Source organism: Haemorhous mexicanus, chromosome 28, assembly GCF_027477595.1.
Source record: "Haemorhous mexicanus isolate bHaeMex1 chromosome 28, bHaeMex1.pri, whole genome shotgun sequence".
Classification (NCBI taxonomy): Eukaryota; Metazoa; Chordata; class Aves; order Passeriformes; family Fringillidae; genus Haemorhous; species Haemorhous mexicanus.
In genome coordinates, this window is record NC_082368.1 from 1,589,214 (window position 1) to 1,605,415 (window position 16,202).

A 16,202-nucleotide genomic window follows, 5' to 3' on the forward strand; every position below is an offset into this window, starting at 1 on the left:
GAGCACAAGAATCAGGGTGAGGAGACTCTGGGCAAGACTGGGCTCTGTGCATGGCTCAGGCTTGGGCCTGACACACCACAGGGGAATACCAACACCAGACTTGGGCTGCAAAGCCCAGAAAGGGCCGGGTCCAACAGTGCAGGTGGAACAAGGGAACTGCTCTCACGGGGAGTTCACTCGCTCCAGCCCAGGGAATCCAGCTGACAGCCAGGGCAAGGCTGGGAAGATGAGCCCAGGATCAGAGATGACACTGGGGAGCTGAAGGGACATCAACAGCAAGGGGGGAAGCTAGGCAGTGGTGCTCAGCTGCACACAGAAGGTACTGAAAGAGGAGAGAGGAGTCACCCATGATGACCAGCAGGGTACTGCAGTTACAGAAACATGGGAAGTCAGCAGGAGAAAGGAAGGTCAGGTGGGACAACACTTCTTGGAGGGACTGTGGGAATCAATGCCTGACATGCCAGAATAGAGCAAAAAACACCCAAGGCTGAGAAATGACACCGTGGCAGGTAAGTGTCTGCCCAGGAACACAGAACTGGTTTATTGCCATATTTTCACCCAATGGTACATTTTTCTGGAAATAAAGCTCTGGGTCAGAGCAGCCCAGAAGTCATACAGAAACTGTTCTCTGAAGTGTCACTGGGCAAGTGGCAGCCATAGAGCAGGTCACTGCCAGCTTTTAAACCCAGAAGGGAAGGTCAGCAGCAGCCCAGAAGCCAGGAAAGGTGGGCTGCAAAATGCTCCAGCAGAACAGGACAGAGCTGATGAACCAATACTCCAGAACTGCTCAAGAAGAAATTTTGAAGTGTGCACAGAAAAAGGCTCAGAAACTACTGGGGGTAGAATGGAAAATATCACCACCACCACCACCAAGAATTAAATTAGCAAGAGCAGGCTTGTTATGCCCCAGTCAGTTCTGCTGCTGAGCCGGAGAAGTTGAGCCCTGCAAGATCATCAGTGATGACAGGGTTGGGTCCTCTGGCTTATCAGTAACAACTATTTTATTTAAAAGGTCTTTCCAAGACACCCCCCTGCTCCTACCTCAGCTGGGCCCTGACAGGAGAATATCTGCTGTCCATCTAAACCACCAACCAAAGGAACTGCTCTGGGTGATGCTGCCACACACAACTCAGAGACCAGAAAAACCTCATTCCTAGCCAAAGATAGAAGTTATCTCAGAAACAGTTTAAGATTTGAAGAAAAATGAAGTATTTTCAAAAAAGTTGAGTCTATCTAATGCCCCCTTTTCGCTCCCAAAGACAGAACAGCCTCACAGCCAGACTGCTCTTTCAGAACTTGAAAACACCACAACTGAACACTTTTATACCTGGTCTAATACAGGAACATCAGCATGTGACAGCAGCATTGGGAGCTGAGATCACATCTCACCAAAAAAGCCCTTAAAGAAACAAATCCTCTTTACAAATTGTAATTTTGTTTCAGAGAACTGAAAATGAGCGTTTGCCACCAGGGGACACACAGCTCCCCTATTTCACACTTACAGGCAAAACTATGTGCAGACATCTGTCTCCTTCTCCCCAATTCAGAGTTCCTTCATTCCATAAAAAGATGCAATCATGACCCAGGGATGCAGAGAGAGATGATGTAATTCCAAACACCTTGTGAGATCTGCATCTCTAAAGGAATTCAAGTAAATATCACTAAGTTCAAGTGGTGTCAAAGCCTGCTCAGCCAGAAGAAATGCAAAGAGTCAAAGAAATGCAAGGGCTCAGTGAGAGTTAGATCAGTAAAGCACCTGGAGAGGCAGATTTTTGAACAGAAGTCAATGGAAAGGACTCTTGACTAAAGGAGGCCATGAGACTTGTTGCAAGTATCAGCAAATATTTACTGTAACAGTTTAGCAGATCTTGGAGTGAACTTTCAGCTGGTGAAACCCAGCAGGTGATGACAAATCACTTCAGTTAAGATGATGCAGGTTACACAAGCCACCTCAAACATGGGGTAGTTAAAAACCAGAACAGGATTCCACTTGACAGCATCCCAAACAGATGCACTACAACACTGAGGAGCTTCAGGACCCACAGCACTTCATCAGAATCTAGAAAGGCATTGAAGAATAAGGGTGAAAGCCAAAAAGGCTGCTGAGGAATTCCTAAATTACCAGCTGATTTTGTAAATATACTTTATGTAAACAGCAGGGAAAAAGACTTTAAAAATTGCAAGAAAGAGCATTTTGTATTGAGCTAATTCCCCCATTCTGGTTACTTCACTGATTCTGTCAGGTTTTGTTTCACACCTGATGCCACGTGCCATGGATGTCCCTCCCCAAGTTGCTGCTTCCTACCCACAACTAAATGTTGTTACCCCTGATCTGGCAAGGACCAGAGGCAGCTGGAGGCAGGACCAGCAGCTCTGGGGCACAGCATCAGCAGCCTCAGAGTTTAGAAGTACAAGGCACCCTGAAAGACTGAGCTCATTCATAAATCTGACCTCGTATATTATTCAACACCCAGGTGCTAAAATTATTCAACACTTCCCCACCCAGCTGCTATAAAAAGTGTCCTGTAAAACTTCCCTCTAAGGTGGCTTTCATCAGGCAGGGAGGGCAGGTGTGCTAAGGAAGGCCCAGTGAAACCAGATAAACTCAGCACATATGGAGGTAAAACAAACCCCAGGCTGGACACCACCTCATTCAAAGCCTGGTTCATGGGAATTCCAGTCAGGAATCCCAGAGCACACCTGTAGCAGCTCTAGGTGTCCATGGGCTGAAGAGTCCCTGTGGAGCCAGAAGCTGCCTGGACTCTCCCTTTGCTGCTCGTCTGGTTGGGATTTGCTTTTTAAGTGAGATCGACGGCCTCTTCCATCTCTGAGGATCAGGCTGGCCCCAGGCCAAGCTCAAAAGTCAAATTTTGGTGGACTAAGGGGAATTTTCATTCCATTCATTCCAAACCGTGACACAACAGCTTCTGCAGGTTGAGCAACTCTAAGGAAGCCAAGAAGGGCTGATGAGACTTAACTGCTGCTGGCCTGAGTAGAGGAAGGAGTGTCCTGCAGCACCTGGAGGCAGGTGCCCCTCTCCAGGGAGAAAGCAGCCTCTTCCCAGCAGCTCTTTAATCCAACACCACATGAACAATTCAAATATTCATAACTATTTAGAATGAGGAAATTAAAATGGCTTAAAGGCATGAAAAGCTTGTTTATGAAGCATGAATATTTCATTAGCAAAGACACAAATGAAACCAAGCATTCACATAATATTTCCTCTGCTGGGATTAAATACAGTTTATTACCTCATGGGAAACCAAACCTCTCCTACCACAATTTCAACCCCAAATATGAATGTTTAAGATGGTGCTCAAAAAATAAGGAAGTCAGCGTAAAAATATCAGTGTAATACAGAGGGTACCCTTCACTCCAAAACTGCACCTGAGGTCCATGGAGGGAAGAACAGAAAGGGTGTGGTACTGAGCAAGAACAAACGGGACCCACAGCTGGGCTAAGGACTGCTCCTAGTGGATCATAGGGACACCCATTTCCTGAAGATGGGCACAAATTAAAGCAACTGTTCAACCCCAGAACTTGTGCTTGCTTTTCCAAACCTGAAAAAGGAAAGGAAAACAACCCAGTCTGCAGAACTAGGGGACACTGAATGGCAGAGCAGGAGTTTGGCCTTTCAGAACCTAAAGTATTTCCCTGGAAGTGTCCTAGGCCAGGGACTTGAAGAACCTGCTCCAGTGGAAGGGACATGGGGTGGAACCAGATGAACTTTAGGGTCCCTTCCAACCCCAACTATTCTGTGATTTTAGGATCCTAAAGAATGGCCTCAACTTGCCACATCATCCAGAAAAACAACAGAGATTTTCTGACAGAGGCCCAAAAGGTACAACCTCCACACAAGTACCTCAAGAAAACCCCTTTGAGATATCCCTCTGCAGCACTTAAAGCCCAATTCCCCATTCAGTTTGCTCCAACCTTTTCTAGGACTCCAGCCCACGTCTCAGCCCTGCCTGCAAAGCAAACACTTCCCTCAGCACCAAATACTTTCAGCGCATTCTCAGGAGAACCAGATTTTCTGTACAGATTCTTGATGCCAAAACTATTAATAATCATAGCAAATATTATCTATGTTTCATATGGCCCTGCAATAAATACAGATCTAGACCTGTTGCCTTAACCTGAAAATGCTGGGGTTTGTGAGATAGTTGAGAAACATCAGAAAAACAACTTTGGTGTGTTTTTAAGTGAACACAGAACCGTGCTTCTATGAAATGCTGCTTTAAGGGGCCAGAAGTCACCACGTGCACAGGGAGACAACTCCAAGGACTATTGACCCATAGATCTTTGTACCACTCCAGGCTCAGGTGGGCTGGGAGGACAGAACTGAGTAGCAAGTACAGCCTTCCACAGCTGGTTTCATGCTGGAAATACTTAAAAGAAGAGGAAAACAACCCCAAATTAATTTTACAATCATTACACATCACCAGGTGCTCTCACTGTCTTCCTTTCACACATCCTTGAATTCTTTAATAACAGTGAGACAGATCTATTGTGTTCCAAGGGGCATTTGCACAATGCTTATGAAAAATGAGCAACTCACTAGAAATCAGTGGAGGATGAGTCAGGGAGCACCTGCTCACAATGCAGATGTGGGAACACAAACACCATGAGCACACAGCTCACATCAGACCACCCCAAACGCTGCCCTGATGCTGCCCTGTGTAACTGTCTGCTTTTCTCTGCATGTCCATGGGGTTTCCCACTCCCAGTGGTTCAGGGTGCTGGGTTTGCCCCAGCAGGGCCCCCACAGGATCCTATTGCCTGGCACAGTGGGGGTGGGTCACACCTGACTGTCCTGGCACACACCTGAGACCCTGGGAGGAGGAACTGCTTTGCAGTGGCTACCAAAGGCTGCACAACAGATAATTCAAGAACTCCCTCTTGGCATTCCACAGATCCCATTTTTAATGCTCTGAGGTTTGATCTGTTTGTCAAGGCAAATGCAAGATGGACAGAGCAGTGGTCTTTGCAGTGGAAGAAAATCACAAGAAATCACAAGAAATCACCTGATAAACCAAAATATTTCACCCTTCTGAAAAATAAGCTTCTTTACAAGGAAGCAAATTAAAAATGGTAACTTTCACTACTTGAAATTTTCACTATGGCATGAAGAGAATGAGGTGGTGCAGTTTCCCACTTTTCTTACTCAATAGTTTCATCTACACCACAATTTCTGCAAAAGCTGAGCAGCTCTGGCCAGACCAACACTCCCTTTCCACAAGAACCATTCCAGTCCACCTGCCATGGAATAGCCATGGTCATGTTAAATCAAAAGCAGTGAAATAGAGAGTTTTACCAAGTCCAGAGCATTCTCCCACCACTTACAGGTAACACTTGACTGCAGATAAATACCTGCCTGCCAGTGGCAGGACCTGAGAGTTTCTAGACACAAAAATATTCCCTATTTTAAGGAGTACTTCAGTTAATCTGATGTCCTGGGATTGGATTTGCCAATTACTGCTGCAGCAGTGCAGAGATGAGCAGGCACTCACGGAAAGGATGATGGGCAATTGCTGACACACAAACCACTCAAATACAGCTGTTTTAATAATTCTGATTCATGAGTGCTCCAGAAACACTTGTCTGTTACAAATTTGGACATTATAATAAAGAAACAAAGCTACTGAGCTCAGACAGACCATTCCCATAGTCCTGCTTTTCTTTTTTAAAAATTATTCAGATGACTAAGAATCACAACCAGACACTGGGATGAAGCACACTCAGGACTAAGGAATTCAAGGACAGGATGACTTTTATTTACAATAAAGTGTAACACGCAGTGACTGCTGGGTGTCCAAAGAAACATTCCTTAAGTAGCTGTAAGACACAGCCACAAAAAGGTACTGACACAGTGATATCCCTGCTGAATCACCACTCAAACCTACAAATAACTGGGCATGAGCACTGGGGCTGGGAAATGAGGTAGTAAATTCACACTGCGTCCACCCACCTACCCAGGCACACTCATCCAGCCCATGTCAACACCCCTGAATTCAAATACTACACTAATGAAAAGTGCAGCTTCACCATTCCTCTTTTTCCCACTAGAGACATCCTTGGGGAAATATCCTTGCATGCACCGAAACTGGTACGATTTCAGTTCCACCCACATCTGGGCTCACTTGGGAACTAAATCCAGCACAGCCCGTCTTGGGTCAGCCAGTGACCCTGAACAAAAATAGCTCTGGCAGAAAGCTGGATTTATGGAACAGGGTGGAGCCCATCCAAGTGTAAACGGCACAAACCCGCCGTGGGCGCTCAGTGCCGGAGGAGCAGCAGCTCCTTCCCCCTGCTCAGCACAAAGGGCACTCTGCCGTCGGCACAGTGACACAACCGAGCCTTGAGCAGGTCCTGGGCTGGGTCTCACACAGCCTCCTACGTGTCAGCAGCAGGAGCCAAGTGCCCCCTCCAGAGCAGGAGGATGTGAGCAGCAGGTGTTGCCTGAGTGCTGTAAAGCACCAGCAGCGGGGTTGGGGTGGCAGCCCAGGGCCAGCACACGGTGCCCAACGCCCGGCAGAGCTCACAGCTTCCCTGAAAGTCCACACTTCTGGGAAATTCACATCAGCTTCCCCAAATGTCCCAGTGCACACAGCCCTGGAGGCAGGGGATGATAGCACCAAGGCTAGAAAAATTAACAGAATCAATCAGCTTTTGACAAAAGCTTGTTCTGCCCACAGCACAGACACCAGATGATCTTGAAGTTCAGGCAGAGCTCATGGCCAGGTGAGAACTCAAGTCTAAACTGTTGTCAGAGGATAAGCCTGGGTTTGGGCAGGTTTGACCAGGTGAAACAGGACCTCCAAGGTATATCACACACAGCAGGGATGTCCTGGAAAAACCCTCAGGCACTGTCAGCAACAGCACAGAGAAAAAAAATAAACAAAGTTGCACATTTATTGTAAGGATCCAGGACTGCTGGCTTGTCCTTCTCATTCCTTCATACAAAATTAGCAAAGTCTGTCCCTGCAAGGCACCTTTCAATGGACTCTAACAGGCAACCGACATGCCACGTTGATTTTTAAATTATAAATCCATTTCCAGTACTTCATTTAGATTTCTAGTACACATTAACCAAAGAGTAAAACCCCAAGAACAAACCGTGACACACAAGTTTCCTGCTAATTACAAAGATATTGTGTGCAAACCCTTTCTAATACAATTACAATCTCATGGACTGTACAAATGAGAAAAAAATTTAAACTTTTTGACACACTGCAAAATTAATTTAAATCTGAAATCATGTTCAAAGCTCAACCATTCTCATTATGATTTTCTTATATTCAAATAGAAACGCCCTCTCTGCCCAAACAGAAATCCAAAATATAAAAGGAAAAAAGCATAAGGTATGCTGGTTGTTATTACACCCCACAGGATCTGAGCCCTCACCCTGCAGCATCTCAGAGCACAGGGATAGCGGTGTAGCACAGAAATTCCCAAGCACTCAGGTGACTGAAGCAGCCAGATCTCAAAATCTCCACATTTCATCCAGAGGAGACAACAATTGTGTGAAAAAGCTTAATACTCTCCTTCCTCAATAGTTTGAAGCCTGCTGAGGGAGCTTAACACACCTCCCATCTATTGCCAGAGCCACTCTCAGGTGCATCCAACAACACCAGGGACCCGACAAGTGACTGATTCCAATACACACCAGAACACAAGTGGCAGGACAGGAACAGGCAGGAAAACCTGAGCAGAACAGAGGAGGGACACAAGCCAGCAAGTCACATCTTTATCCCAAAGGGTTCTCTTTGGCAATTATCAAATCCTTGCACAAGCAGGGGCGTAAGAGTTTATCAGGAGGAGATCCCATGAATGTTTTATAACAGAAAGTGAAAAGCAGCCACAGACTTAGGGTCCCCTGGCTGTCCTCTATCAGTGCTGCCCAGGATTTAGTTGTGCTTGAGAGGGAACAGCAGGAAAACGTGGATCTTCCCAGCACCCACCATGTCTACAAGGGAAATAAAACCATAAAGATCACAAAATGTTAGCACAGTGAATCTACACCAGCAAGTGGCTGCAATGTCCCCATGGGATGGAGCAACCTTGGACTTGGTGCCTTTTATTGCTCTTTTTCTTTCTCTCCAAAGCACCTTTGCAGAATGTCAGCATAGGCAAGAAACGCTGCAGATGGGAGTGGGACAGGGTGCCAGAGCAGCTGTGGCTGCCCCTGGATCCCTGGCAGTGCCCAAGGCCAGGCTGGACAGGGCTTAGAGCCACCTGGGACAGGTCCCTGCCATAGCAGGGCTGGCACTGGATGGGCTTTAAGGTCCCTTCCCAACCCAACCTACCGTGTGTTTCTGTGATATAGGGGAAGACCAACAACAGACTGTTTAAAAGTAAAGTCCTTAAGGTCCCTTTGCTCCTAAACCATTCCATGGTCCATGAGAGAGGTGGGCACTGAGGCAGGTGACTTCGGAGGGAGATCTTCCAGAGGGGGGACTCAGAGCCCCCGCGGTCCCCAGGGCCTGGTGCACCCTGAGCAGCCTCATCTTTACCCGGCTCTTCCATTTCGTAGGAAAATCCACACTTTTGCGCGGGTTTGCTCAGTCAGGGAGGGGAAGCGGGCGGAGGAGGCTCAGGGAGGGTTTCGGTTCCCTCGCCCCCCTCACACTCCATCCCAAGCGGGCCGGGTGTGAGGGGAAGACCCGCCGAGCCCCGGGGCGGTGGGGCCGCGCCGCCCGCCCCTCACTCACCGCAGCCGGAGGTTCGCCATGAACTCGGGCATGGTGACGGCGTCCATCAGCACGAAGTCGGCTTTGCCGAACTCCAAACTCTCCTGCTCTGCCATGGCGGCCACTGGGACGGCCGGGACCGGGATGGGGGCCGAGCTAGGAGCGGGAGCGGGACAGGGCTCGGGATCGCTCGGGATCGCTCCCGCCGCTCCCCGGCCGGGGGGTGTGGGGGTGTCACCTGCGGCGGGGCGGGGCTGGGGCCGCGAGGCGGCTCCGCGCGGCGTCCCCTGGCGGCCGCAGCAGGCACGGCGCTGCCGGGGCGGGGCGGGCCGCGAGCGCTCTCTGGCGGCAGGAGCCGTGCACTGCAGGCGGGGATCGCGGCACGGCTGACACCGGGAGCCCCGGGGACGGGCACCGGGAGCCCCGGGGACGGGCGCCGGGAGCCCCGGGGACGGGCGCCGGGAGCCCCGGGGACGGGCGCCGGGAGCCCCGGGGGCAGGCGATGTGTGCCCTGGAGCAGGGACTGTGCTGCCTGGGGTGTCCTACACCTTTTCCTTCCCCTCCCTCCTGGACAGATGCTGCACCCCAGCACCCCCCACCCCTCCCCACAGTGTCCTGCAGGGACACCAAGCCCCATCCCGTATCCTGCAGGAAACGATGCTGCACCCCGGGACCCTCCATAAAGACCCTGCGGGGTGGGGGCTGCACCCGAGGGACCCCCCTAAAAACTCATCCCCCTGAGGATGGGGCCACATCCAGAGCACAGTGACCCTCTTTTGCTGTACCCCAGTGCCACAAACAGCACAGAACAGGGTTCTACACTGAGACCCCTGCCAGGACAGGGGGGAGAAGGCAGATCCTGCACCCAGGTAACCCCACCCCAGGGCCCTACCCTGCGGGGTCAGGATCTGCCCCCAGCATCCCCAAGTGCCCCCCAGACCCTGCTCACCCTGGTGCTTGGTGAAACCCTGGAACTCCCTTCAATTAATGCAGAATAAACCATAAAAATTGTCCCCCCAGATCCATCACCGAGGGCTAAGTACATTAATGATACTAATTAGGGCAATGGGGCTGGGGGGAGGGACACTGGAGCAAAAACAGCCTCGCCTAAAAGAATTTGGAGCAAGAATGGCTGGTTTGAGTGTAGGAGACAGGGTGCAGGTGTGAGATATGAGGCCATCCCTGTCCTTGGCTCCATCCCTGCCTCCATCTCCATCCCCACCCTGGAGCTGCGTGGGCCCCCTCCCCTCCCAGCTGCAGGCAATGATCCCCCGGGTTAAAGGCAGCAGATCCCAGCTCCCTCTCTGCTCCTGAGGGAGGACGAGGCTGGAGGAGCTCTTGGAGGTGAGCTGGGGAGACAAATCTCCTAAAGTGGTTTTCTTTTTTTGGGCTTTGCTTTTCTGGTGTGTTTGGCTTTGCAGAGGGGGTGGCTTCTGACCTTGTTTACTCAATGTGCTGAATGGCTTTGGTGTTATTGTAAGTGCCTAATTTGCCTGATGCTAATTAGTGCCCTGGTAAGGACAGGGTGGGCGTAGCAGTGTGTTCAGCCCCTGCTTGGCTCTCTTAGCAGAGGTTTTGCAGCCCCGGGAGGCGTGTGTGACCCCAGAACTGAGCGATGGAGCCAGCACCCCCTGCCTTCCACAGCTCCTTGGGTCCTGGCGCCCTCCCCGAGCCCCCGAGGGCAGCAGAGGGATGTGCCTGGCAGAGCCTGCGCTGCCTCCGCCTCCACAGGCAGAAGAAGAAAGTGGCTTATGCAGCCCGTATCTGCAAGCTCCTGAACCAGGTGAGTCCCCCCTGGGCTGGAGTGCAGCTCCTGCTCCCCAAGTTCCACCTGCTCATCCCTGTGTCCCAGGCTGGGTGGTGGGTGTGCAGGGCTCAGGGATGGTGTTACCATCCCTAGGGCTGGGGGAGTATTTGTGTTTGATCTTCATGGTGTCATCATCCCTGGAGGGGTTTAAAAGGTGTGTAGATGAGGTGGGCTATTGATGGCCTTTGTAGTGCTGGGGGAATGTTGGATTTGATCTTTACGTGGTTTTCCAACCTGAATGATTCCATGATCCCAAAAGCTAGGGCTGGGCCGTGCCTGCTGTGCTGATGCTGTTGGTTGCTCTCTCCACAGACATGTTCTACAGGGGATTCTTGCCTGGTGGCTTCCCTGCTGCCCTGGCTGGGCAGTCCCCAGCTCCTCAGGGAGGTGGCCCTGGAGGCCTCCCGGCTGTCCCGCTATGGCAGGAGGGGCCACCTTGGCCACCGTGAAGTCCTGCTGGCCATGAAACTGGTGCTGCTGCGTGAGCTCTACAAGCCTCCCCCAGGATCCTGAGCCATGAGCTGAGGCAGGATGGGACAGTCTTTGTAGTATTTTAATGTGGTTTTGATAAATAAAGTGGTTTTTGACATTGTTTAATGGAGCCTCCTCCCTGGGCTGGCACTGCCAGCACTGAGAGCAGCAGGCGTTGGGCTGGGTACCTGTGTGCCCCAGGAAGGGGTGCAGGACAGGGTGGTCACACGCCTGCCTCAAGAAACACTCACAGGGCAGCCTCTTGACTCTGCCCTAGGGGGGCTCTTGGGCAGCTGGGTGCATCTTTGAACCCTATTTGGCCAAGAAAAGCAGAAGGGGGAAAAGGAGATGTTATTCCAAGCCCTGGGGGAATGCCAGTCTTGGAGGTAGCAGCATTCCTGGTGATGCTGTGCCAGCTCCTGGCATGGAATGACCTGTTGTGTTTCCAGGCTCTCTGTGGAGCCCCTGCACATACCAGGCCTAGGGCTGTCTCTGGGCTCTCCAGCTTCCTGCCTTCAGCTCCAAATCCTGCCATGGGCAGGGTACATGGCACTGCCCAGCCACCTGCCTTCCCAGAGAGGGCTCTCAGTCCCACTGAAGTGCCAACAGCTGCTGGCAGCACTGGGATGCCCTCCCCTGGGGCAGCATTTCCAGCTGCTGAGCGTTCCCTCCCAGGAGTATGGGCAGAGGCTGGGGAAGGGATGGATCCTTCCACAGGGATTGGGCCTTGTAACCCTGGCATGGCACCTCCCTTCAGAGGGAGGTGGTGACAGCTCTGCCCACCCTGTGGCCTGCCTCCCTTGGTGGGCACCACTGGGCTTTGGGGGGACTTGCTGGACTATGGGGTGGCACAGAGGCACTCCAGTGACACCCACACAGGAACTAGGTGTCACTGGTGGGAAGCAGCTCCTGGTGCAGCTATTGGTAGCTCTGGCTGTGTCCCCAGCTGCTCCTGTTTGCTCTCTCCACTGTCCTGGCTGCACCCAAGACCCATGCAGTGCTTGGACTGTCACCAGTTTGGCTTTTCCCCTGGTAAATATCAGAATAATTTTCCCTTTGGCTTTTTTTTTTTTTTTTACTATTGTCTGTTTCCCTGGTAAATATCAGGAAAACAGCTGTCCTCAAGGGGCAAGTCCTGCCCAAGGGCTGAGTTTTGATGTCCCTGCTGCCTGCACTGCCCTGTTGTCACACTCCCTCCTGAGGAGCTCCAGCTCAGTCCCTCTTCTGGCAGCCCTGACTCTTTAGGTTGATTAGGGTTGGCTCAGATCAATGGATTTGGGGCCAAATCCTATAGAGAGTCCTAGCCTTTGTAGAATTAAGAGCTGCAGCTGAACCTGAGGACACACTCAGGCTCCTGCTAAGCCTGTTTTTACCTCCAGCATTCCTGGCTGGGGTCTCCTTGACCTGCCCCAAAAGGTCAGGGAGGGGAAGAGGAGGGTTCCATGCCCTCTGATACATCTGACTGGGAGCTTCATCATCCTGTTGATGTTTTCTCTTGTGCTACAGCAAGGAAAAACCAAGAAGAGCATTCATTCAGTGCTGCTTGTCCCTGCAGACAGCCTGGAGCCGTTGCCCTCTTCCTTCTCTCTTTATTTCTCTATTTGGAGCCCCAGCTGCTGCTGGGAGGGTGACTTGTGGAGCTGCTCTGGTGGCTGTCTGGCTGCTTAACCCCAGCAGTAATTGTGTGTGGGATCACTGCCTGGAAGGGAAACTGAGCCTGGAGCCATCACCAGCTCCCAGGGGAAGCAGCTGGAGCAGAGGAGATGCTGGGACAGATCACCAGGGGAGGTTCCTGCCCAGGGCAGGAGATTTGGGGTTATCAATGGACCTTTTCCTACCCAAAACCTTGTAGCTCAACCATGTTCTAGATAAGCAAAAATACTGGCTGGCACAGGGTGCTCAGAGCAGCTGTGGCTGCCCCAGCCCTGGCAGTGCCCAAGGGTTGGAGCGCCCTGGGGTGGTGGAAGATGTCCCTGCCCATGGCAGGGAGTGGGACTGGATGGGCTTTAAAGGCTCTTCCACCCCAAACTCTGCTGGGGTTCTGTGGTGTCTCAGGTGCATCTGTTTGATCTTTGCCTCACCACTGACTCAGTGGACCCTCATCTCTGGAATCTATTATTCAGGATATTTATTTAGTTTTTTTTCCTGTTTGTCTCGTCTTTCCTTCCCCCCACAACCCCCTTTATTTTGCCCTGATAGTCCTACTGATCTTGGAATTGAGAGTTCTTGTGTAAGACACATCCTTTCCCAGGGCAGCAGGGGAGTCCCTATCCTTGGGAGGATTCAAAAGCCCTGTGGATGTGGCACTTGGGGACATGGGTCAGTGGTGACCTTGGCAGTGCCATGGAGAAGGGTTGGACCTGATGATCTCAGAGGGCTTTTGCAATCTAAGTGTTACTAATAGGGATCTGAATCACAAGATGAATCAGGTGATACCTCAAAAGATTTTCTAGAGACCCATTTGGGGCAAGAGGGAAATCTGCTGCCACAGGGTCAGTGAAGCACAAATTCCTTATGAGTGGGCAGCCCCTGGCATACCCAGGGACAGGCAGGGGCCCCTGTGCCAGACCCCCACAAAAGTCTGTGTTTATTGTTTCTTTAGCACTTGCACTCTCTGTTCACAATTTAAGCTTCCTCCTCCAACCTATGGGAAACACCTGGATGCAAATCCTGGGTTAAAAAACTGAAAGTGATGATTTATTCCCAGAGGGGAAGTGCCTGTTGAGGCTGCACACACCATGTGGATATCCTTAAAAAAATTGCTTTCATCTGTCCCCCCAAAAAGGAGCTTTGACAGAAACAGGAGGATGAACTCATAAGCAGGGCCTGAAAGGACTTTTCAGGATTCTTTTTTGTTGTTGCTGTTGTTAATTTCTTCTATTATCTTTTTTTAGCTCTGTTAGTAGTAGGAGACAGAGGCCCAGACAGGCTGAGGAAGTGGAAGGGTTAAACACAAACATGGTGCTTTTATCAGTCTGTGGATCCAGAATCAACCAACAAAGACTTCTGTTCTTTGGGAGTCCTGGAGGAGGATCAGGGCTCTCACAGTTTGCTGTCCTCAAGGGTGGACTTGTGCCATTCCTGTTGCCTGTGCTCAGGATGGTGTTGGCCTTTCCAAAACTCAGGTCTGAACCCAAACTAAGCCTTCATCTGCAGGACACAGCTGTGGGATATACAGCTCTGGCTGGAGACTTCGTAGTGCACGATCCTAAAAGCTTTTGGAAAACAAGGAGTGGAGCTGCTTTGTGCAAAATGGAGGAAAAGCCCAGTAAAAGCTGCTGCTTCTTGTCCCAAGGGTGAGGAGGGATGAGCAGCTGTCCTCTCTCTGGGTGCTGCCAGTGATGAACTGAAAATGGGCTCCAGAGAACGTCCCTGTGCCAGGGCAGGACACCAGCCAGGTGTCCGAATCCTCAGAGGATTTGCTGGTAGGTACTAGACTGAGTTTTAGGTGATCCCAAAAACCAGGGGGGGCAGGGTTGGGGCTGGGACCCAGAGCAGGTCAGCGTGGGAGGTGTGTGCTGGCCAAGTGCCAGCTCCAGGTGTGCCACAGAGCCATGGCATGGCCAAAAGGCCACTGAGGACAGCAAAGGGGACATGGCTGATATCCAGGCAAAAGAAATCAGAGCCTGCCTCAGCCAGGACACCCCATCCCCATTGCTGTGGTGCCCAAAGGACTGGCCGTGGGGGGAGTCCAGCATCCCCCCAACTTCTGATGGCTGAAATCCCTCCAGACCAGGTTCAGGTGCCAGTGGGGTGAGAGTGGCCCTGCAGCTGTGCCCAGAAGGGCTGGGCACACCATGGCAACTCTGTGCCTGGGTGTGCCAGAGTGCAGGCAGGACAGCAGCCACTAGGGCCACCCTGCTGGCTCTGGGCACCTCACATCACAGCTCTGGATCACACCCAGGCTTGCACAGACATCTCTGGCATGTAGCTTCTGCCTGGGATAGAAGGATGGAAATAAAAGAGATCAACACAGAGATTTCTCTGAAAAAATGCTCTGGGGCCTGGAGCTCCTCTGCTCTGGAGACAAGCTGGGAGAAATGGGGGGGTTGAGCCTGCCCAGAGCAGCTGTGGCTGCCCCAGCCCTGGAAGCGTCCAAGGCCAGGCTGGACAGGGCTTGGGGTAACCTGGGATAGTGGAAGGTGGGAAAGCCCCCTGGATGGGCTTTCAGGTTCCTTCCCAAACCATTCTGGGATTTTATTGGGTTGTTCTCTGATGCTTTAATGCTCATCTGCCAGGTCTCTCTTTAAAAACATGAATTTTGCTTTTGGTAATTTTTATTGCTTCTTCCTTTCTTCTTACTCAGCTTCCTCTGGCACTTTTTCTATTTCATGAGGCAGGGCCTCTTCCTCCTTTCCATAATTCCCCTGCTGGTAAATGGCTCCGTGGGCTGCCCCAGCAGTAACCGTTTGTGAGGGGGTAACTGTGCCCTTTCCTCTTCTCTATTTTTTCAAAAAGGGAAGTAATAAAGAAAATTAGACAACACATCAAAATTTCCAGCCCAACACACACACATTGCTGTTATGGTCTCGAGCCAAGGAGGAGGATGTCAAACTGTAAACAAACAAAATATTCACTTCCCAGGCTTTTTGTAATTAAAGTGGATATGGTGTTTTCTTTTATGGAGTTTTCCAGGAAGTTTTATGAAGACCAAAATGAGGCTTCCCAAGACTGCAATGTGACTGTTGTACAAATACATGAACATTTATAGTGGGAAAATATTACCATCCCCTCTAAGGTCAGTGTGTGCAGAGCCAGCCACCCTGTGAAAGAATCCAGATGAAGCAGAGTCCTTAAGGCCTTTGCTTCTCATAAGGGGAAATCTTTCCCAAAGCTGTTCCTGAGAATCCTCTTGAGGATGTTTGTGTTCCTGGGAGAGGAGGGTGGAGGAGCCTGAGGCAGCAAGAGGGGTTGTGGGGCTGCCCTGTCCCTCAGCAGCATCCAACAGCTCCATTTCCTCTCCGGGAAGGAATTGCCCCACAGCAAAGCTTCACTCCGAGCCACTTCTATTTACATCCAGATTTGTGATTCCCCAGGCTGAAGAGGGCTGGGAATCCAGCCAAAACCACCAGACACAGTTGAACAGAAGGGAAACATCTTGAGATGTTCACCAGGTCTGACTGCAGCTGATTCTGCAGCTTCCTGGATAAAAACCAATCCCTGCTCTCCCAGAGAAGTGGCACTGAGCCATGGCCAGCCCAAAATAGGCTGCTCAGGAGAAAAGGGCTCCAGGC

General features: G+C 51.1%; 1 protein-coding gene across 4 annotated transcripts in view; it reads right to left on the reverse strand.

Moving 5' to 3' along the window:
• MYO1D (myosin ID) overlaps positions 1–8,928 on the reverse strand; it is a 158,692-nt gene extending 149,764 nt beyond the window's left edge. For 2 of the 4 annotated variants that reach the window (XM_059869530.1, XM_059869533.1), the window contains exon 1: positions 8,712–8,928. In XM_059869530.1, coding sequence (XP_059725513.1) covers positions 8,712–8,806 — 95 coding nt within the window. In that variant the 5' untranslated portion in view covers positions 8,807–8,928. The remainder of the gene's footprint in view (positions 1–8,711) is intronic. The other 2 variants (XM_059869534.1, XM_059869532.1) reach the window with 1 other exon arrangement.
• Between the last annotated feature and the right edge of the window lie 7,274 nt (positions 8,929–16,202).